We start from the raw sequence: 22941 nt of genomic DNA, 5'->3' as shown, positions 1-22941 counted from the left end.
AGTGAAATTGTACTTGTCAAACCCAGCTGCATTGATTGTCATAGACAGTCTGGCAGAGGAAAAAAAAAGCGAGATGTGTGTGAAGTGTCCACGGAGTTCATTGCTGGAGGCAGAGGGTTTTGTTCTGTGATTATGATGAAAGAGGAAGTTGGGTGAGAATGGAGGAAAAGATCACAGTAATGACTGTGAGTTTTTAGCACTAATTGACAGGGCCTCCTTCATCTTGACTTGTCCGAATTTACTGCCAAGTGCCTAACATGGGAGGGAGGGAGCTGTGGGACTGAAGGGCATCCCTGTGGGCAAGTAAGGGTATCTCATGCCCAGAAAGAGGAAGAACAAGGTTTCTGTGCCACCCCTTATTATCCACCGGGCTGGCACCAAGAGATGAACTAAAGAACTGGAGGGTTTTTGTTGTTTTTGTTTTAATTTCTGCACCTCCACACCCATGCTGTGACAGGACCCCTATTAGTTTGTACTGGGCTTGTTTTAGAGTTGTTACATTCAGAGCATGTTTAAAGTGTTATTTTACATAATAACATGTGGCATGAGTGCACACACACATACACATAAAACAAACTCAAACTGCATATTTTGGGGTGTGTTTATCAAACTGTAACATGCATTAGAATCACTTCCAGGGCTTGTTAAAATGTAACAAGCCAGAGTTTCCAGCCAGTTTCTGATTCCATAGGATTCCTAACAAGCTCCCAAGTCATGCTGGGGTGTGGATATGGCGGATGGGGTGGGGAGAGAGAACTGCAAAAGAATCTTAACCAAAGCATTTTTAAACAGCTTTGTTTATTTTATGGGTATGGGCAAAGCAATTTTGAAATGATTCTAGATGTATTACAGGATTGCGCAAATGAGTAAATGTGTGTGAGAGAGACAGAGAGAAAGAAAGAGAGAGGGTGAGAGGTAGGTTACTGGGTACCAGAGTTCCCACTGTGCAGGAAAAGACATGTAAATAGGGAATGGGGGAAGGCAGGAAAACATCCTCTGAGGATATATTGCAATTGGAGGTGGAGGTACTAGTATGAACTAATAAGTTTAGAAGTACGTACATGAGCATGTATATAAGCATGTTTATGTGTACATGGATATTATGTATGTATGAATGTGTATATGAGTATTTGTATGTGTGTGTAAATAAATGTATATGTATCTGTTTCCTGGCTTTGTCTGAGAGGGTAGAAAACCAAAGTCACCCTAATAGCCATGAGCACACTTAGTGCCCAGGCCATCTTGGACTCTAACATTGTTCCCTACCAGGATGAACCAGGGCTCATCAAAGAAGTGGCACATTCTAGGATTGGGGTAGAATATGTACCAAATGAGCTTGGAACATCTTATGATGCCAGAAAGTTAAAAAAAAAAATGTGAGCATGTCACAGGGACACAGGAGTCAGAATGAAAGGGCTCTCATCAGTCAAATCTGGGACAATTTAGCACCAAAAGAATTAAGTACAGTAATGAATTGTAAGCCACTGGAAAAAAAAGGAACGCCTGAGTCCACTCCAATAACAAATGGATAGTGAGAGAGAAGGAAGGCTGTTGTTTACTGTAGAAAGCTAAAGGCTGACCGTTAAACATGGCAGGAGTGCTAGAGAGGGAAAATCATTTTAAAACCATGATGACAAAGATTAGATCAGGCAAGAATCAATAGAAGCTAAATCTATGGGGGAATTTTGATGAAGGGTAGGATATTTGCATGATCTTAAAGCATTTCCCCATAGCCTGCTTATAAGTTGTAAGGAAGGAAATAAAACAGTGATTATACAGTAGAGAAATCAGACAACACCTTGATCACCTTGACTGAGCGATCAAAATTAACTCACCAATTAAGTGAGGGACAGACAGACACTGTGGGCTTTCAGATGTGATCCCTTGAAAAAACGATACTGTCACCTATGCAGCTTTCTGGGTAAGAAAGCTCAACCTCGAACTAATCATGAGGAAACATCAGGTAAACATGAAAGGAGAATAATCTTATTTTAAAAGAGAGCATGTCAATATTGTAAAAGGCAAAGATTGTGGAAATGTTTCATATTAAAAGCAGCAAAAGACATGTGACTACTAACCTCAAGACTGAATCCTGCATTGGAGGAAAACAATGCTAGAAGGGACATGACTGGGTTAATTCACAAAACTGAACTGTGGCTATCTAAGAGAATATCCCTCTTCTTAAGAAATACATTCAAGTATTTAGGGGTAAGGGGCCATGACATATGCAACTTACCCTCAAATGTCTCAGTGAAGAAAGGCTGTGCATGAGAGAATGAAGGCAAGAGCACACATGCCAATGATAAAGCAAATGGGATAAAATGTTAATTGGCCAATTGCTCAATGTTAATGGGGTAAAGAGTATACCGATGTTTTCTGTAGGATTTTAATTTTGCAACTATTTATAAATTTGAAATAATTTCCAAATAAAAATGTTAAATATCATGTTTTTGAATGTTTAATGACATTGAGTTAGATTTAACTGTATATTCAGTTTTTTCAATTTTGTGAAAAATAAAAGTTTTAGATGTATTTTGTATGTGTACTTTTTAAAAAACTAGAAGGAAACAAACCAATATATAAGTAGCTATTGTCTCTGGGTTGTGGGATTATGGGTGTTTTGATTCTGTTTTATTGTTTATAATGTTTCATATTTTCCAAAGCTTCTACATGGAGAATGTATTCCTTTAATAATGTGAGAAATAATTTCTCAAATAGTAGCTTAAGAAAAATTATTTTTGAAAGAAGAAAAAAACTATTCGATAGAGTTTCATGTATACTTTTGCTGACTGCTGTGCCATTAGTTAATAATGGCAAAAACAAAACAAAATGAAAAACCCTGGAAAACACCTGAAATATCCAATGATAGAAAGGTTGTTGGAAAGACTATGTAAATGAAGATATTTCTAAAATATTATGAAATCAAAAAAATTTGATTCCCAACCAATTTATGGACCAAGTTAAGTGCCTAAAAATAGGGGAATGGTTAAATAAATTATAGCATAGCATAGCTCTGAAATAGAAGATTTGTAGAATATTTTCTAATATAGAGTGCTCCAGGAACAAAGGGATAGCTTTTGCCTCTTCCTCTGCTACCTTGCAAATATCCTCTCACTATAGCTATATGTTGAATAAATGAATGCTATTCATGATGTATTTGGGAAAGGACAGGGATGATGGAATTACCAGAGTTTTTTTATTGTCTCCATTATTCTTTTATGTATTTTCAAATACTCCACCATAAATTTAATAACAGGATTTTTTAATTTAAAAAGTTGCAAGATAGTAGTATGTACCATCCCATAGGGAAAAGATTGGAAGGACACACACACACACACACACACACACACACACACGGTTATCTGTATGGGGTGCTGTGGGTGATTCTTGTATTTTTTTTTCTTTATTAGTATTTTACCCTGCAGCTCCAGCTCAAAGGATGTATATAATACTAATACTTTTACAACAAGAAATGAAGTTACTTATTTTATTTTTTTATTTTTTTGAGACAGAGTTTCGCTCTTGTTGCCCAGGCTGGAGTGCAATGGCACAATCTTGGCTCATTGCAACCTCCCCCTCCAGGGTTCAAATGATTCTCCTGCCTCAGCCTCCCAAATAGCTTGGACTATAGGCAAGCGCCACCATGCCCAGCTAATTTTGTATTTTTAGTAGGGACGGGGTTTCACCATGTTGCTCAGGCTGGTCTTGAAATCCTGACCTCAGGTGATCCACCCACCTGGGCCTCCCAAAGTGCTGGGATTACAGGCGTGAGCCACCCGCACCTGGCCAGAAGTTACTTTTTAAAAAAGCATTGGAATTAAAAAATAAATTAAGAAATAAGATACAAGGTGCTTGAACATGGTAAGTATCAAACGAATGTTAAAAAAATTTACTAAGGCTATGTCATGACAAAAGCAGACTTCAAAGAAATATATATAAATGGTACAATAATTAACTTTTTGGAAAAAATCTCCACCCTTGTGTTGAAGGTCGTGCTCTAAAATGATATTGTAGTTGTGTCTGAGTGTAGTTATTACTTTAAAAGAGGAAACTGTATGGTAGATTGAATGTTTTATAAGCTTGCATTTTGAACACCTTTCACACATTGAATTGTCTTTCGTAAAAGAGCTAGAATAAGAGGTTGAGGTGGGCAGATCACCTGAGGTCAGGAGTTCCAGACCAGGCTGGCCAACATGGCGAAACCCTGTCTCTACTAAAAATACAAAACATGGCCGGGTGCACTGGTATGCACCTGTAATTCCCAGTTACTCTGGAGACTGAGGCAGGAGAATCACTTGAACACAGGAGGTGGAGGTTGTAGTGAGCTGGGATTTCGCCACTGCACTCCAGCCTGGGTGACAGAGTGAGACTGTCTCAAAAAGAAAAAGAGCTAGAATAAGGGGACCACCATTGAAGCACTTGGGAGCATTTTCAACCTACCTACAGGGGTAGTCACTCTGTGCTACTTCTCTTTTAATTTCATTACTCAGATAATTGCACTGGGCAACATATTCTAGGGAGGCAATTTTCTGGCAAAATAATTAAAAGAAGTAACAGCCATTTAGTACTTTCCCTAGAAAGTTATCTTTTGGGAGATGGGAGAGGCCCTTGATTATTTTTAAAGAGGAACACACACACACAAACACACACACACTCTTAAAAAGCCATAGACTATCTCTTAAGAATATACAAGAAACTGGTAACAGGGGTTTCTTCTAAGGGAGGGGGACTTGGGGACTTAGGGAATACGGTTGGGAGGAAAACTTGTTTTTTTCCGTATACATTTTCATGCTGTCCAACTTAAAAAAAGTGATATGCATATAGTATATGTTCAAAATATTTATTAATTAAAAACAATTCTTTTAAAAAATCTGTTGCTCATGGAACAGCTGTGAAAATAACTAGATTGGAGGAAAGCAAAATGTGTTTTCATATGAAAATATGCTTGCCTTTAAACTGATTAGTTTCCATCACAGTCAGATTTGTAAGTGACTCAAACCAGGACTTTCCAACATTTGTCTGCCCCACCCACATGTCTATGCTTCTGTCTACTCTGCTATGTTCTTTGTTTATAGATAGACAGCTCTTGAGCTACCATTACTGGGGAGTTACTTTTGTTTCTCTAACAGCAGGGATGGATTTGGGCTAACTCCTTCCACTGGTTCTTCAGGGCTCCTTGTACGCAGGGAGGTGGCTGGCTGGAATGTGAATAACTACCATTGCCCTCCTACAGCAGGAAGTGAAAACTGGACCCAAAGGACCCACAGTCTTCACCTCATTAGCATCATGCTCACATCGTGTCTCTCCCAGTAAGTAACAGGTTCCAGTGAGACAGAAATAATCTAACTGATTGGATACCTCAAATCTGTACAGAAGCCAGACAGCCCATCTGTCGTAGGAATGTGTTTGAGAGGGTGGGCTATTCTGAAACATTCCATCTTTATATTGACATCCACATAGCCACTCTGCAGTTAAAGGTATATCCAAGCACCCAGCTTCCCATGCCAGAAGCAAGGAGCCTGTTCCATTTCCATTTTCACTCTCCACCATGTCTACTTGACTTTAGAAATAGCTGTCAAATTTTGCCACCCAGTTTCTCCACCTTTGCTGACAATGACATATAATCAGACCCTCAGAATCTATTGCCACTTCTAGTTAGTCCCCTGCGACTTTTCTTCCCATTATCTCCATCTCCAGCATGCTTTCAAAAGCACAAATCTGATCATTTCACTCCACGACAGGTCACAACTTCCTTTGGGCTGCACAAACACACCAGGTCCTTTGTCATCTCCTTTCAGTCTTCTTTCCAGTTTTCCTGCCTGTTCCCATAGAACTTTATTCCTACCCAGATCAGAGACGTTGTCAGTATTTATTTTCCTGAGTGCTTCCTCCCTGTGAGCTCCTCCAGGATACAATAGACACCTCATTCCTCTTTTGTGCCTCTGTACTCAGCCTAGTGCCTGGCACATAGGAGGCACCCGATCAGTGTTTGGGCGAATGAAGGAAAACAGACCTTTTGAGTGACGTAACATGGCCATGAGTGGTGCTTCTCAGACTTTAATGGACACAAGAATTTCCTGGGGGTCTTGTTGAAATGCAGATTCAGGTTCAGTAGGTCTAGGGTGGAACCTGAGGGTCTACAGTTCTTACAAGTTCCCAGGTGAGGTCGATGCTGCTGTTCAGGGAGCCACATTTTGAGTAGTGAGGACCTATAGAACATTAATAACTTTTTTAGATGGAGGAGCAGGTTGAATCAATTATTCCTCTAAGGATCTTGAGGTTTGAGTGAACTTTTGATTTCAAAAAGATCAAAAGAAGTAAAAGATTTTATAAACACACAAACACACAGTTATACACAGAGTAAGCTACGAAGCTATAGGTTATTCCAGAAATAAATAAGAAAAGGGAGTAAAAGTAAGAGTCGTCTGCCCTTAAATTCTCAATACCATTATTCTAATTCACCACTTGAATTTATATTAGAATCACCTGGGAAACTTTTTAAGCAGCACATATTCTCCCCCTTTCTCCCCCTCCAATCTGATTTGCTCTTCTAGAGGAATGTGAAACCCTCAGTCCATGGCTCCCCACCACTGAAAACCACAGCTTTGGAGAATGCTTTTGTAATTGATGGCAATGTTTTGTGTCACTCAGCTGTGCTGGGGAAGAAACAAGCTTTTAGCTTCATAGTAATTCCAACCTAAGAGCTCTTCTGCAAAAGGAGTTGAGCCAGGGCCACCACACATGCTGTTGTTCCCTCTGCCTGGAAACCTCTTCCTCCATTTCTGTCCCAAGTCCTACTCATCCTCCAGATCTTCAAAACTGTCCCTTCATCACACCTTAAACTTGTCCTTCCTGGAAAACACACACACACACACACACACACACACACACACGAAACATGTAAACAGCTATTTGTTCTCTTCCCTGCTAGACTGTGAGTTCCAAAGAAAAAGCGTGTTACACATTCCATTCCCAGTCCTGAGCACGGAACTTGCTACAGCAGGAGTACAAATGAGTGAAAGAATTAACTCTTCTTTCCATATTTAATGAAATTCTCTCTTTTACTTATTTTATCCTCCTGTCCAAAATTGGCTGAATATAATTCCTATGAGAGCTGACATTTAGTATGGAGCTAGAACCTGCTTAAATGACAATAGAGTATGTCTTGAGGTTTGCTTGGTCCGAATTGCTTGGGTTGGGGAATCAGACAAAAACAATGTTTTTACCTCCCCAACGTTAAAAATAAATAATAATCACTGCCTACCAAACAATATGTATCATATATGTAAGATATGAAGCACAGTAACAAAATGAGCAGCTATGAGCCCACCACTCAACAAAAGAACTAGAACATTAGTTGCCTTGTGAAGCTACTTGGTGTTCTTGCCTCTTATCTTCCTGCCTTCCCCTATCAGAGGTAACTACTCCTTTAACTTTATGTTTCTCATTTTTTTAAAAAAATAGTTTTTATATATCATGATTTATTTATGCATTCCTTGTCAGTGAATGTTTAGACTTTTTCTGTTTTTCTGCTCTTAGGAACAATGCTGATATGAACAGTCTTTGCATGTCTCTAAGAGCATTTATGAATTTACCTATAAAATATGCCAAAGGGTAGAATTGCTAGATATATGTAGGTGCAGGTGGAGAAGATGATGCCAAGTTATTGACACTATTTTTTTTTCTGTAGTCAAGGTGCCAATTTACTTTCCTTTCCACCAGCAGTGGTTAAGAGTTCCTAATGACCCATATCCTTGCCAACACGTTTGTATTACTAGAACACAAGCAATGGAATCTCAAGCCGCAGCACTTTGGAGCTCGAAGGCAGAGCTCCTGCCTGGATAGGTTATTTACTCCTGACCACCTGACAAGGGACTGCTCCCCTGAGCCTTACACGTTGTTGAGTCCTGAAACTGCAGACATGGCACTAAACTTAGAAGAGACTAGGGTCCCAACTAAGCTTCCCCCATGGATAGATACACAGTCATCATAGAAGGCAATCAACCATAGAATGTGACACCTGGAAGGGACTCTAAAGCCAAATCCTTCATTCCACATTTATTGAGACTGAGGCCCAGAAAGGTTAAATTACTTGACAATATCTAAGAGCTAATTACTACAGGAAACTTTCTCTGGGGCACTTGATTCTTAATCCAGAGAGGGAATTTTATTTTATTTTTGTAACTGAAGGTGGTATAATACAATCCATTACATTAATAATGACTCTGTAAATATTCAAATAACTGACCAGTTTATTTTATTTATTTACTTATTTTGCGATGGAGTCTCACTCTGTCGCCTAGGCTGGAGGAATGGTGCGACCTCGGCTCACTACAACCTCTGCCTCCCAGGTTCAAGTGATTCCCCTGCCTCAGCCTCCTGAGTAGCTGGGGCTACAGGCACAGGCCACCATACCTGGGTTACTTTTTTTTTTTTTCTTGTATTTTAGTACAGACAGGGCTTCACCCTGTTGACCAGGATGGTCTCAATCTCATGACCTCGTGATCTGCCTGCCTCAGCCTCCCAAAGTGCTGGGATTACAGGCATGAGCCACTGTGCCCGGCCGACCAGTTTATTTAAAAAGAAAATACTGCTTTTCGCAACGGGTTTGCTGCCAGAACAGAGGTGTCGTGAAAACTACCCCTAAAAGCCAAAATGGGAAAGGAAAAGACTCATATCAACATTGTCGTCATTGGACACGTAGATTCGGGCAAGTCCACCACTACTGGCCATCTGATCTACAAATGCGGTGGCATCGATAAAAGAACCATTGAAAAATTTGAGAAGGAGGCTGCTGAGATGGGAAAGAGCTCCTTCAAGTATGCCTGGGTCTTGGATAAACTGAAAGCTGAGTGGGAACGTGGTATCACCATTGATATCTCCTTGTGGAAATTTGAGACCAGCAAGTATTATGTGACTATCATTGATGCCCCAGGACACAGAGACTTCATCAAAAACATGATTACAGGGACATCTCAGGCTGACTGTGCTGTCCTAATTGTTGCTGCTGGTGTTGGTGAATTTGGAGCTGGTATCTCCAAGAATGGGCAGACCCGAGAGCATGCTCTTCTGGGTTACACACTGGGTGTGAAACAACTAATTTTTGGTGTTAACAAAACGGATTCCACTGAGCCACCCTACAGCCAGAAGAGATATGAGGAAATTGTTAAGGAAGTCAGCACTTACATTAAGAAAATTAGCTACAACCCCGACACAGTAGCATTTGTGCCAATTTCTGGTTGGAATGGTGACAACACGCTGGAGCCAAGTGCTAACATGCCTTGGTTCAAGGGATGGAAGGTCACCCGTAAGGATGGCAATGCCAGTGGAACCATGCTGCTTGAGGCTCTGGACTGCATCCTACCACCAACTCGTCCAACTGACAAGCCCTTGCGCCTGCCTCTCCAGGATGTCTACAAAATTGGTGGTATTGTTACTGTTCCTGTTGGCCGAGTGGAGACTGGTGTTCTCAAACCCAGTATGGTGGTCACCTTTGCTCCAGTCAACATAACAACTGAAGTAAAATCTGTTGAAATGCACCATGAAGCTTTGAGTGAAGCTCTTCCTGGGGACAACGTGGGCTTTAATCTCAAGAATGTGTCTGTCAAGGATGTTCGTCGTGGCAACGTTGCTGGTGACAGCAAGAATGACCCACCTCTTGAAGCTGCTGGATTCACCGCCCAGGTTATTATCCTGAACCACCCTGGCCAGATCAGTGCTGGGTATGCACCTGTGCTGGATTGCCACACTGCTCACATTGCTTGCAAGTTTGCTGAGCTGAAGGAGAAGATCGATCGTCGTTCTGGTAAGAAACTGGAAGAAAACCCCAAGTTCCTGAAGTCTGGTGATGCCGCCATCGTTGAAATGGTCCCAGGCAAACCCATGTGTGTGGAGAGCTTCTCTGACTACCCTCCTCTTGGACGCTTTGCTGTGCGTGATATGAGGCAGACAGTTGCTGTTGGAGTCATCAAGGCTGTTGAGAAGAAGGCTGCCAGTGCTGGCAAAGTCACCAAGTCTGCCCAGAAAGCTCAGAAGGCTAAATGAATATTATCCCTAATACCTGCCACCCCACTCTTAATCAGTGGTGGAAGAACGGTCTCAGAACTGTTTGTTTCAATTGGCCATTTAAGTTTAGTAGTAAAAGACTGGTTAATGATAACAATGCATCGTAAAACCTTCAGAAGGAAAGGAGAATGTTTTGTGGACCACTTTGGTTTTCTTTTTTGCGTGTGGCAGTTTTAAGTTATTAGTTTTTAAAATCAGTACTTTTTAATGGAAACAACTTGACCAAAAATTTGTCACAGAATTTTGAGACCCATTAAAAAAGTTTAATGAGAAAAAAAAAAAAACAACAAAAAAAGAAAATACTTGTTTAAGTGACATAAATTTGATAACTTTCATTTCTTTGGTTATAAACAGGGGTGATATAATTCGATGGGATAAGTAAATCTCAATTACAGTTTCCATATGCAAATTTAACTATACTAAGAGATACTGGTCTCCTGGGGGAAAAACAGTCCCCAATTATCTGATTGATCATTCTTGTCCTTGGATCATTCCCCATAACCACCAGCCAAAGACTAGGCACTTCCTTAAAAAGCCATTTTTGTGAGTAAGGAAAACTTTAAATTCATTTCATTTAAAATCATCTTCCCTTTAGGAGCACTCATAATTAGGCTATACTAAGATTCTGGGAACGACCTATGGAGATTATTGCAAAATAGCCTCAGTGACTTGATGGTTTCTAATCCACATGTGAATGTGGGAAAATGCCGAAAAGAGAGCAATCTGCAGCAAAGGTACTTAGCGCTCTTTGGAGTGTGCATAATAACCGCGTGTGGTATAAGTCCAGGGCAGAGGCATCTGTCTCCATCCATCTGACAGTGAATGTGGAGCTGGGGAGGTGAAGGAGACCTTCCTAACAGGATGGGTGTTGGTGTGAACAAAGGGGGCTTTCGAAGCCTGTAGTGGAAATTTTTCTTCTGGAGCTATGTTCTTCAGGAATTCTCTTCCTCCCTACCCCTTCCCATCTGCCTGGTTCTCTCTACACCAAGTCGCCTTTTACCATTTAAACATATGTTTTGGTTTAACAACGTCTGCAGGCAGATGCTAAAAGCTTTCTGTGAGGCAGCCCTTTTTTAATGTCAGGATGAAACTCAGGAGCTGTTTATTACTCTGGGGTAGGGGGCTTGGAGGGAAAGAACACCAAGCAATTTTGTGCAGGAATGCTGACCAAACAGTACTGAGGTACTTCTGGTTCCAGTTTTCCTCCGAGCAGTCATTTTAATCAGCACTTCCCCTTTTAATGAGCTGGTAGTGCCATTACATAATCACCCAGCTCACTGGATTAATGATGAAAAGAGGAACTGATTTTTCCAGTTGCATCATTTGAAGTAAATGTTAACTTTCTTTCTGAGTCCTTAGTTAACCGCATTAGTGTGACAAATATGTCTTTGTCTAGCATAAGTAATTAGAATTTAATCACTTTAACTGCATCTTAATTACCCCAAATGAATTGAAAAGACATTTAATAGCAAAGATTAAATTGCCTTAATGAACGATTTTTGTGACTCCATCAATACTGGAATCGCGTTAGCCACTCCTCTCACGCACTTCAGTCGTAGAAGCTGCAGCGAACACAGAGGTCACTAGGTGGCGCGCTTCGCTCGTTTGTTTATTTAATTTTCCCCATTGATCTGTTTTAGAAGACAACAGGAAAGAAAGCAAAAAGCATATGGTTTATTGCGTTCCTTCGATAACCTCTCTTTGGGACTATGAGATCATCACCAGATGTGAAAACGAAAGCAGTGATTTCAGAAACCGTCGATTCTGAGTATCCCACGGCGGCATATGCAAAGGAAGATGAGAAACACATGGAGACTGGAAACACGCAGTGTTTGACAGAAATTGCAAGATGCCCTCTAGACAACTGCCAGCCTGTATACTGAGTTTTGGTCAATTTATTACTTTTTAGTGCAGAGCCCTAAAATATGAGTTACGGACAAGCTTTGAAATAGCAAGGCAGGCACTGACGTGGAGCCAAGAACTGTAATTGCTGTCCAAGTGCAGATCAGAATGCCAATGCCTGAAGGTATGGGAAGATCTGGGCCCTTGGGCCCCCTTCCAAGGCAAGGGACAAAATGGACCAATTCCACCTACAGGCACATCTAATGAGATAGGTCTTGTCCATCAATAATTGTTTAAGTGAACAAATGGATGGGGAGACTGGGATTCCACATCTACCTCTGGCACTTCCTTGCATTTTCTGGCCGCTTCTTCAAAAAAGAATAATAAAAAATCTCTTTTAAAAGTCTTGAGTATAAAAGAAACAAGTTCTCATAAGTGACTCTGAGAGTCCGAAATGAAAGACACACTTTCTCTATTTTCAAGAGCTTTATTATGTAGATACTTTCGAATCAGTTATTGCCACATTCTTGCTCCACTAACCTGGTGCACCTGTCCTGGCAACAGAAGCATGGGATGGAGGATAAAAGGTTCTGGGCTTTGAAATGGGAAAGCCAAGCTCAGGGCATTACTGTTTTTCAGAGGTGTTATCAAAAGTAAATTATTTAGCTTCACTGAAGAGAGCAACAGGGAAAGAAGCAGTAACCACCACATAGACTAATGGTTCCCAAACTTGGCTGCACATCAAAATCGCCTGGGAGTTTATAAAAATCCCAATGCCCATGTCACATCCTGTACCAATTACATACAAATATCTGAAGCTGCAGCTAGGCATCAGTTTTTTAAAGGTCTGTAAGTGATTCCAATGTATAGTAAGATTTGGGAACCACTGGTATAAATGGTGAGTCTTCAATGAGAACATCTATGTTCCTATCGCAGTACCCAACAAATAGAATGTGCACAAAAAACTTAAGCTTCTTCCTTATCAGTTACTATGACAAATGAGATGGGTTGTACTTTAGGGTCTAGTTCTGTCCAGCTGTTGTCTTATTAAATTGCCTCATCTAAAAGAGAAGAACATTTCTTTGTTTTCTTCAACTTTTGAGTTCCAAGGTACATGTGCAGGATGTGCAGGTTTGTTACATAGGTAAACATGTGCCATGGTGGTTTGCTGCACAGATCAACCCATCATCTTGGTACTAAGCCCAGCATCCATTAGCTATTAAGAGAAGAAAATTTCTAGAAGTTAATTTGTTCCAGTTTTATGATACTGTAACAGCTCTTGAAAGAGACAAATGTGGATGCTTCTATAGCAAGACCCTGTGATAAATAATTTTTATATTTGTATCAAAATAATCAGATTGCCTTGTGATTGGTCTAGTTGCCTAGCCCAATCTTATTATCTCAGGAGGAAATTAAGCTTCATTAGTATTAACATACTTGTGCTAAAATAAGAACCTATACAAACCTATTGATAGAAGGTAGGAATTTATGATTGTGTACTAAATCCATTCACATAAGAAATACTTTTTTTTTTTTACTGGACTCTATGAGACTGACATTTTTCATGTAGAAATAATGTGGCTTTCTTCTCCCAAAGATGCTTATCCATCTTATTTAAATAGAGACACAATGAGAATATTATTTAATAAATATTTGTTAAATGTTTTCTCCAGCATTATAAGAAATGCACCCTCTAACAACCACAACTTCAGTAACACCTTCCTTCTGTTGCTACCTTAGGTTGGGGGCCATTCAATTTTACCAAGAGTGTGGAAATTCTGCTGTTTTAATGGGCACTGAAATGAAACTAGTCATTTTTCATTCAACACATCAAGACTCCTAGATTGATTTAAAATATTAAGTCCGTGTTTAAATATTCCAATATATGGACTTTACAAAGAGCACGAGCAATGTCATTTGAGGAACAAGGCCTCAAGCTGAGGAGCAGGATACTGGAGAGCCTCCTTCTTAATTACCCGCCTTTATTAGACTTGAGGATTTTCTGTCTTACAAGAAAATCAGAAATAAATTGTATTGGTATGCTCTGTAAGAACGATTTCTTCTGATAACTTGGGGTAGCAGCATTTGTTTGATTAGCTGAATTTGCCATGAATGTGGAAATAATGACATCAAAACAGCTCGTGTAACAACCTCCTTAAAGACCTCGTAGATTAGAGATGACTATAGATTTTCCCCAGCGCGGATCAAAGGGACCGAATTGAACGTTTTAGCTTAATGATCCAACCCCTGTCACACCCACAGGGACGCGAATTCCGATTTTATAAGCAGGTGTGCACGTGCCCTCAGATACTCACACAAAGCCGCGTGGAGGGACAAAAAGATCAACCACCCGATCGACGAGGATAGGTTTGATCTTTTCGATGACCTCACTGTGCCAGTGTATATTCCTGACTGGGCCTTACGCCATTATAAACTTCGGAACTTTAGCTGTTAATTTTTGTTTTCTTACTATGACTTCCGAAAGACATTCTATCCGCCTATCAGGGGCAAAGAGAAATGGGACCAGGCGACAGGGCGGTGGGACCCTGTCCAGGGTCCTGACGCCACGCCAGGGCTCCAGGCCAGTCGGCCTCCGAAGGCCCTTTCACCCACCCCACACGAGAGGAAACAAAGACTTCCCAGCTCAAGGCCTCAAGGCTGCCTCCTGACTCGGGCCAGTTTGCAGGAAGAGGAAACAACAAAACAAAGGAACCGTCAATCTGCCGGGTATTATATCCCTCAGCTCCAACCTCTGACTTCAGACCGCCAGGGTCACCTTCTCTACTCTGACCCCGCTTTTCTTAAATGAAAACATGCCAACAAAAGCATACTTTGGATGCAAAATCCAAGTACGCATCTTGTTTGGGGAGGTTAGAGCTGGGGTGTACTTCGGGGGATGAGAATTTTGTTTTCATGAATTGGGTAACATCCAGGCATTGTTGGGGACCTCGACATACCCTCTATATAGCCTTCTCTTCCTCCTTCACACTTTCTTCCTATCAAAATAGTTATTGTTTTGAAATTCACTAGGACAACGACGTTCTAAAAACAAAGACGCAGCAAGCATCCCTTTTCTCTCCGCAGCGGGCTGAACCACTGACGCTCGCGGGGCGCCCGGCCCCGACGGCCCGCAGGGGGCGCGCGCCGCTCCCCTAGCACGGCCCGGCTACCCCAAGAAAGAGAGCCGAATGGAGGGAAGCAGGGAGCGCGGAGGGCTCGAGGCTTGCAGATAAGGAGAGGCGCATCCTGGGATTTGAGTCCTCTGCTGCTACAACACAACCGTGCTATTGCTGGCACTGTCCCACTCAAGTGTCGGTTGTAAGCGGAGATGTCGGGACTGGGTCTCTAGCAACCCCTGTGCCCTGGGTCAGGCGGGTCGCCCAACTACCGGGATCCCTCGCCGGATGCTTCCAAGGCTATAGGGGCTGCACTCCCAGACGGGATAGCCACATACCTCCGAACAGGTAGTGGAGTTTGTCTCTGGCAGGCATCCTAGCTGCGCTGACACCAAGGTCGCCACACAACAGCCATCAGCCCCCCTCAAGCCCCAGAAGTAGGTTTCGCCTGCTTCAGTCGTTGCCACGAGCCCACTTCTTATCTCCAAGGGCACCCCCTCTCCTCAGCCCGGTTTATACCCGTTACACTGAGAGAATTACATAGAGGGAACTATGGTCCTACACCCTCGAGGGGACAGACACCGGCCGCGAGACAGGCACCACGCAGAGCCTTCTGGTGACTGCAAGAGCGAGACCTTTTGGTTTTACAATCTGCTGGTGTGTGTGTGTGTGTGTGAGGGTCCCCAGCCGACTACCGGGACGCACTGCCACTTTTCGGCCTGGTAGGCTCTGAGACTCCTTGGTCTCCGCAGCAGGCCATCCCAGGCCTTCGGAGGAGGCGCTCCCCGCTGGCGGCGCCCCTCGCCCCGGGCTCCTAGGCGGACACGGTCGGTCGCGCCCTGCCGGCCCTTTGTTCGCGCCGCAGCGGGCTGGGAGCAGCTGCGCGGCACCAGATCCGCAGGGCCAAGACGCGAAGCGTGAGGAAATCGCTGCGCTTGACGCCTTCTCCCCCAGCTCTTGGGCCCAGAAACGCTGTTCCAGCTCCTGCGTCCCACACGCCCAGTCCTGGCTTCTCTCCCGGCCCAGTAGTCTTCAAGGATTGAAGGGCGCTGCCTAGGGCCCCGCACTCCTGCCTGGCTCCCATGGCCCAGAAAAGCGGGGGGACATTTGAAATGTCACCCCTGGGATAAATATTAACAAAAAAGCAAATGGACTTGTGCGGGGGCCAGTTATCAATCAACCAGGCCGCAAGGCCACTCAGGGCAAACACAGCCCAGGTTGGGCTGGGCGAGACTTTCTCATGGCCGCCTCCCGACCGAACCCCTCCCCTCTGGCTCAAGTCCTCCTTCAGGTCTTTCTGGGGCAAACACTGGACGGGAAGGGGGCGCAGTCCCGGTGCTGGAGGCCCCGCCAACCCCCCCGCGGGGTTTGGAGGTTTCCTCCCCTCCAAGTCGGGCAGGGTCGGAGTGCCCAACACCCACCCCCGCCCGAACCTCGGGCCTGCGCAGCCTTCTACTGGGTCCGCGGTGCTGAGCTTGCTGGTGGTTGTGTGTTGCAGTTTCTTTCTGAGCCGGCAGCCCCCGCCGTGTGGCCGAAGCTCTCTGGAATCTTTAATTGGAAACTAATCTTGCGTCTTGATAAGCGCCCACGTCAGAGGCGCGCCACCCACCCACCCGCCCGCCTCATCCGGGAGGAGATGCGGCGAGAACCCTGTCGCTCTGCTCTTTAATGGGGCAGCAGCAAGTAGTACATGGAGTGAACATATATTGATTTTTAAGAGGTAGCTAATTTGGTGGGAATTTTCTCCTGTCGTCCTTTTTCCACCAGCCGCTGTTACTTCGTGACCGGAAGGCGCCTCCCCAAACACAGCGCCACGAGCAGAGGGTTTTGACCCTCTGCAACAGGCGGCCGGCACCTGGAGGACAGAGGGGCGTGGAGAAGCCACCACTCTCCCGCTGCGGAGCGAAGGAACCGGGCTCAGTGAGCCCTGACCTCGCAAGGTGGTTGGAATGAGACTGGGGGAGGGTCTCTGAGCACAACAGCAAGGAAAGCTGCCAGGGGCTCCTCCTCACATGGGAGCTGGTGGGGGGTGGGGGGCAGGCACTAATGTCCTGTAGGAACGGCCAAGGCGCTCTGCAATTCGTTTTAAGGTTCTTGCACTTGGCCCACTAGAGATCATTTGGAAAGTTCAGAAAATAACCCCACTCTTTTTACAATATGAAAATGTTAATGAGAAGGCTCGTTCTTCAGTAACTTAAAAATAGGTTGTGAAGAGACTGTTCCTGGTTCCTTGCAGGAGGCCCTCCTGGACCAACACAGCGCCCTCAATCCTAGCCCTTTCCACCATCACTTTTAAGTTAAGGAAACAAAAATGTAATAGACATGCTTCCTCAGGGTCTCAGGACACAGTCGGCTGGGTGTTTGGTGCCAAATGTCTGCCCTGCTGGAGTCTCCAATGTTTCACTTTTTCGAGGAAAAGGCCATGGGTCTGGGGCCGAGGGCTGCATGGCTCTCCACAGGTTGCTGGGTGCCCAGGCAGGCGCTCCTTCGATAGCCTCCTGGGTGCCACGAACACCTGACAGGCACCAGGTTTGCGCCTCCAGAGTGTGGGTCCCAGCCCTCAGGCTCCCTCCCCCTCCACAGTGCCGTCCCCTGAGCTCGGCTCTGTAGCTCTCCACGCTTGGAGGTCAGAGGGCGCTCCTGTGGCCAGGTTTCCATGGCTCAGAGGTCGTCTCTGAACAGAACGTGTCCGTCTGTCCTTCCAGGGGGCGACAGCAGGCAGTGGGGGGAGGAGGGACATTGAAGTCCAGAGCAAGAGCCTCCAGGGGGCGGGGGTGGGGGATGGGGACCGAGTTTTCCTGGAGGGGTGGCCTTCTCCATTTCTATCTTCTTCCCACATTCCCTTGCCCCACTCGTTGGCTTCAGCAGGCACTGCCTGGGTAAGAGGCCCTGAAGCCCGGCTCTGGGGTGGTGTGAGTGTGTGAAAAGGCACTACCTTGGGCTCTGGAGAGACGAAGCTGTCAAGGCGAGGAGCAGCCCCTTCGCCCACTCCCTCCGGAACCTCAGCTGCTTGCGGGCAGCCCACGGGTGGATATATGGAGATATTTCACTCTCTAGCACAAGGACTAGAGAGTGGAAACCCAGGAGCCTGCGATTCGCGGGGGCGCCCAGCAGGAACCTGCATGAGGACTTTGCCTGGGGCGAACGAAGGCAGGGCTGGGCTGGAAAACCTGGCAGGGCAGAGTCTCAGCCAGCGCGGCGCTTCGGGACGGGAGGCCTGGAGCGCCCAAACCCAAAGAACGCTTTGGGTCGCTTCCGGGCATGAATCACAAGCTGGTCGGCACCTGCCACCCCCTAGCTTCTCATTGGCAGGCACGAGTTGGGGGAGGGGGCTTTGGCCTCACGCTTTGATTTTAGACTGTGAAACGGCTCAGTGCCCCCGGCTCAGAGCGGATTGACTGTCTCTCGTTCTCCAGGGACGAATTAATGGAGAACGATCAGTTAATTAACAAACCCTCATTCCGGCTTTTACCTTTTCTCTTTGCCAAGGCTCAGGCCCGGGCGCCGGGCTGAGACGGAGGTGGGGGTTAGGGAGTTGGGGCGGGGGGAAGGGGGCATGAACCAAGAGTCAATCAACTTGGCAACCGCTGCCCGGATCTCATCAAACCCAGGCCACCCTCCGCTGTCCTTAGCTCTACCTCCCCTCATGTTCTCCACCCTCAAGGGTCGCCGAATCCTCCTGAAATCCCCGGTGGGGTTCGGGCTGGGCTCAGCTGTCTTCTCCGCCTATCCGTGGTCTAGGGGAGCCAGGCGCGGTGTCTGCGCCCCGCCAAGGAGACCTTCCCGCTGAACTCAGAAACACCTGGGGTTTGGGGTTTTGGGCAGGAGACCTCTGCTCGCAGACTTGGGGGTCATTTACACACTCCCACCCCCAAATCCCCCTCCCGCACGGGGATTCAGGCTAAAATCGCGAAGAAGAATCATAAAACAAAATACAAAGTCCTCAGGGAGTCGGCAGCGAAGGCGGTCCCCGGACTTGGCTATTGCTTTGCAGCTCTCACTGGGACCTTGGGACGGTCAGTCTCCCGCTCCTTTCCACAGCCAATTCCATTCGCAGAGAGCGTCCTAACCCTTACACCTTGTCTGTGCTACAAACCCATTGCCCAGCGGCTTTGAAACTTTTTGCCCATACTCTTAGATTGAGATCACTCCAGCCAGCGCCAAAAGAATGAGCGCGGGAGGGGATCACAGCAGCCAGTTCAGCTAAACCTCAACGCAGCTCCGGCACGCTCCAGCCCAGCGCCTGGGATGTGTCAGAGTTACCTGCGAGGAACATTTGCGTGCGATTCCACGCACGCGTTGTCCTCCCTATTCCCAAACCCGGATCGCTGAACTGAGAGGTGGCGCAGAGTGTCTCACCAGGTGCGGGGATTTCTCTCCGCCTCAGGCCGTACGAGCTTCCCTCGCTGTCCCTGAGCGCAAATGCGCCTCTTCAGTCGCCGAGGCCCCGCCGCTTAGCTCTCGGAGCCTTCCACAGCCCAACACACTGAGCCCTAGAGTAGGAAATTTGCTCCCACAGCCCTGTGCTGGCCCTTCCAGGCACAGGGAGTCCTCCTTCTGGGGGTAGGGGTGGGCGGAATGAAGCGCACCCAGCCCTCTCTCCTACCCTCCCTCCTTTGGTCCCTTCGGCTTTCGTGTACCTTATCTCCCCCGCGCCCAGCTCCTTGGCCGGCTCACCTGCTAAGCGGAGCGCGGACATGCGCTGGAACTCTGGCTCCTGCAGCCACTTCCACATCCTCCGGAAGGTCTCCCGGCCGGATTTGAGTTTGCTCCAGGGTTTGGGGTTGCGCAGCAGGTCCGAGAGGGTCCCCTGGGAGCGGCAGAGCACCCTCTGCGCGAAGATGGCCTGTGGGATGCTGTAGCGCTTGAGCTCGGTGGTGATACGCTGCGCCACCTCTTTGGTATTGATCTCTTCCATCTGCCCTGAATTACTTCCATTGCTGACCTGCGCGCCGGTCACCGAAGGGTTGGGCTCCCGGGCTGTGCCCAGGAGCTGCCCGTGGCCCTGGGCGTTCAGGTGGGCGTGGGGATGGTGCGGAGGAAGGCCGTTGATGGGCACCATGCCGGCCGAGGTGGGCGTGAGGTGCTGCTCCCCGTGGCGGCCGAGCATGGCCGGGTGGTGGGCTTCGAAGCCGTTGGGGGTGAGCATCTTGTCGGTGGGCATGGCGGCCCCCGGGTGGGCGTAGTGGGGGAGCCCTTGCTGGGAGTTGTGGATGCTGCCCAGACTGGAGCTGGAGAGGGGCGAGAGGCTCTGGCCCATGCCAGCCACGTCCTTGTGGTAGGGGGTATAGAGGTTATTCATGGAGGCCAGCCCGCGCTCATCCCGCATGAGCGTGAAGCTACCGCTCACGTTGCCCGCCAGGCGCTGGTGGTGGTGCGGGTGGTGGTGGTGATGGTGGTGGTGGTGATGGTGGGGGAACTTGTCCGAGACTGTGGAGATGGGCGGCAGCGGCTGCAGAGGGGTCAAGGTGGTGTAGGTGGTGGGCATGCTCATACCTGGGGGAGTCTCGCAGGCCATGGTCATGGTGGGGTGCAGGGGACCGGCCAGGCTGTGCTCGGGGGCCCGGTGGTGGTGGTGGTAATCGCTGCCGCCGCTGCCGCCGTCCAGCAGGGACGCCATGCCCATGGAGCGCGGGTGCGCAGGGGGCAGGTGGCTGCCGCGGTGCGCCACGGAGCTGCGCGCGTGGGGGCTGCCGCCCAGCAGGTCGGCAGGGGCGGGCACCGGCTCATGGCTCACCCCGTGCAGCTCGCCGATCGCTTCCATGGTCAGCTGCGCGTTCATCGTGATCCGGGCGAGCAGGCGGCGGACACAACATCGATGTGGCCAGGCAGAGGCGGCGAGGGGCGCACGGAGTCCGGTCTTCACATCAGCTGCTGACGACTGTTGCCTTCCTTCCTCTCACTGTGGGGCTCTGTCTCTGTCTCTCTCTCTCCGTGTGTGTGTGTCTGTGTGTGCGCGCGCGTGTGTGTGTGTGTGTCTCCTTCCCTCTTACCCCCCACCTTCCCCTCTGCGTCCTCGGCTTTTTTTTTTTTTTTTTAATATTAATTTCCAAAAAGGATCCGCGCCGTTGGGAGAGCGCAGTGCTCCAGCCCGCCCGCCCCGGCCACCTCTCGCCCCTCTCTTTCTTAAAATTCTGAGGCCCCCGGCTCCCCTGCCGCGGCCCGCGCGCCTGCCGCGGCTGCTGCCTGCCAGCGCCGCTGGCCAGCTTGAGCCATGGCTCTGTTACTGTTGCAGACTCTGTGGCCGCGGTTCGGTAGCCGCCTCTGCCGCCGCTGCCGCGGCCCGCCCTCACGCCCGCCGGGGGCAGCGCGCATGCGCGAGGCCAGACCCCGCCCCCTCAATCTCCGCAAGCCCGGCCCTTGACGTCCCCGTACAAACGAAGGAGGGGGCCCAGCGCCTTCCCAGCGGCGCCGGATAGCCAGGGAGCTACGCGCACGTGCGAAAGATTGGCGCAGAGCGCGACCTGGGGCCGCCGCTGCAACCCCAGGAGACTCGCGCCTGGCTGGCTCGCCTCCCTTGCTTGGGTGGGCTCTCTCCTCCCAGCCCCGGGACGCTCCTGTCCGGCTCCTAGTGGCTGGCGTGCTATGCTTGGAGAGACATCGCCCCTCTCTCTCCAGTTGCTGCTTCCCAGTGCAGGTTGCCCTGTGAGCTGGGGACTGTGTTATCACCCCGTCGGCTCTGGCCCACTAAGCTTTATTTCCCGGGGTGCTGCTGGGAGTGCGTTTCCCACCCCTGAATACACGGCCTATTGGGGGGTGGGGGTTGGGGTGGGGTGGTATGCAAATTGCTTAAAGGGCTGCGTCCGTTTGGCGGCCGTTGACCCGGCACCCTTCGTTCTCCCAGATACATATTTGCCCACCCTTTCTCATCCATGCCCTGGGGAGAAGAGCACTCAGTGCCTGGAGTCCCAGTTAGGACCATACCTCACTGTCCCCCGCCGCCTGGCTCCTTCTCCCGCTCAGCTCATAATTAAGGTTGTGCGTCCGCTTCGCCAATGACTCGGCCTGTGGAGGGGGGCGAGGGAGAGCGGAGGGAGTGCCCTGGTGGGTACCCGTGTTAACTTCCGGGTGCTGGTGGGGCCGTGGAGGCTCAGACAGTTCCTCCGGTTCCTCCCAAGGCCTTCCTGCTAAAGCACCCAGAGGCGGTTGCTTTCCAGAAGTACTGACGCAGGCAGGATGGACGCCGGCGCGCGGGTCTCCGCTTGGCTCGTAGGGACGCCCTTTTCCCGGCGTCCCCGAGAGAAGCCTCCAGATTTGAAAATCAATTCAGCTTCGGGAGTAATTTCGCCCTTTCCACAGGCACACTCCAATCCGGAATCGAACCTGGTCTTTGGGCCTGGTGGGGACGCCTGCGTAGGCCCCCAGTTTGAGACGTACACCCGGCCGCCACATGCCGCGGCTTTCTTTCATTTACAAAAGAAAGAAAAAAAATCCGCAACAAAAGGCAGAGCCGTGTCCGCTTAGGTGCTTTCATCCCTCGGAGAAAGGACAGATGTGCCCATTGTCCAGCCCGTGGCAGTTATGGCCGGGTCAGCGCCGAGCCTCAGCCCCAGGCAAGCGGTGGTTACAATGAGAGTAGCCTCTCAGAGCCGGGGTATCTGGACTCAGATACGGAATAAAGTGTGTGTAGCCTGTGCTGGGCCAGACTCAGACTGTAGGTTTGCTTGCTGGGGCACCAAACTGCAGCCCACCCGTGGTGTTTCCACTGCAAATGGAAGTGGAAGCCAAGGCCTCCATTCAGAGAGGCCAGGGCTGTGGCAGTGGTGGTAGTTGGGTCCCCAAGGCAAAAGTTTGGACTGGCCAACCCTTTGGGAAAAGTCCCCACCGGCCCAGGAATGAGTAGGCCTATCTCTTTGCCCAGGTCCTTGCTACCACTAGGGCAACATCCTAATCCAGGTAGGTCAAGTTCAGTGGATAC

General features: G+C 48.0%; 2 protein-coding genes across 5 annotated transcripts in view; one reads left to right on the top strand and one right to left on the bottom strand.

Annotated features, from left to right (window-relative positions):
• The window catches only part of ONECUT1 (one cut homeobox 1), a 38771-nt gene extending 17511 nt beyond the window's left edge, over window positions 1–21260 (bottom strand). Inside the window, exons 1-3 of one of the 2 annotated variants that reach the window (XM_033190074.1) lie at window positions 19693–21260; window positions 19239–19266; window positions 1836–1883 (exon numbers count right to left, since the gene is read on the bottom strand). In XM_033190074.1, the coding sequence (XP_033045965.1) occupies window positions 1836–1883; window positions 19239–19266; window positions 19693–20805 (1189 nt within the window). In that variant the 5' untranslated portion in view covers window positions 20806–21260. Of the gene's footprint in view, window positions 1–1835; window positions 1884–19091; window positions 19517–19692 lie in introns of those variants that run through there. The other variant, XM_033190073.1, reaches the window with a different exon arrangement.
• LOC117070629 (elongation factor 1-alpha 1-like) lies at window positions 8592–20515 on the top strand. 3 transcript variants are annotated; one of them, XM_033190071.1, is made up of 4 exons: window positions 8592–9453; window positions 16423–16429; window positions 19081–19085; window positions 20492–20515. In XM_033190071.1, exons 1-4 carry the CDS (start codon window positions 8656–8658, stop codon window positions 20498–20500), a joined length of 819 nt encoding a protein of 272 aa, XP_033045962.1. In that variant the 5' UTR covers window positions 8592–8655; the 3' UTR covers window positions 20501–20515. The 3 variants fall into 3 exon arrangements, with proteins under 3 accessions (XP_033045962.1, XP_033045963.1, XP_033045961.1); XM_033190072.1 differs by lacking the exon at window positions 16423–16429 and having other exon boundaries at window positions 8592–9268; XM_033190070.1 differs by lacking the exons at window positions 16423–16429; window positions 19081–19085; window positions 20492–20515 and having other exon boundaries at window positions 8592–10349.
• Window positions 21261–22941: the final 1681 nt, after the last annotated feature.

This window comes from Trachypithecus francoisi, unplaced genomic scaffold (genome assembly GCF_009764315.1).
Source record: "Trachypithecus francoisi isolate TF-2019V2 unplaced genomic scaffold, Tfra_2.0 Lachesis_group3, whole genome shotgun sequence".
Classification (NCBI taxonomy): Eukaryota; Metazoa; Chordata; class Mammalia; order Primates; family Cercopithecidae; genus Trachypithecus; species Trachypithecus francoisi.
Note: the sequence above shows the minus strand (reverse complement) of the source record. Positions and strands in the feature narration are given on the sequence as shown.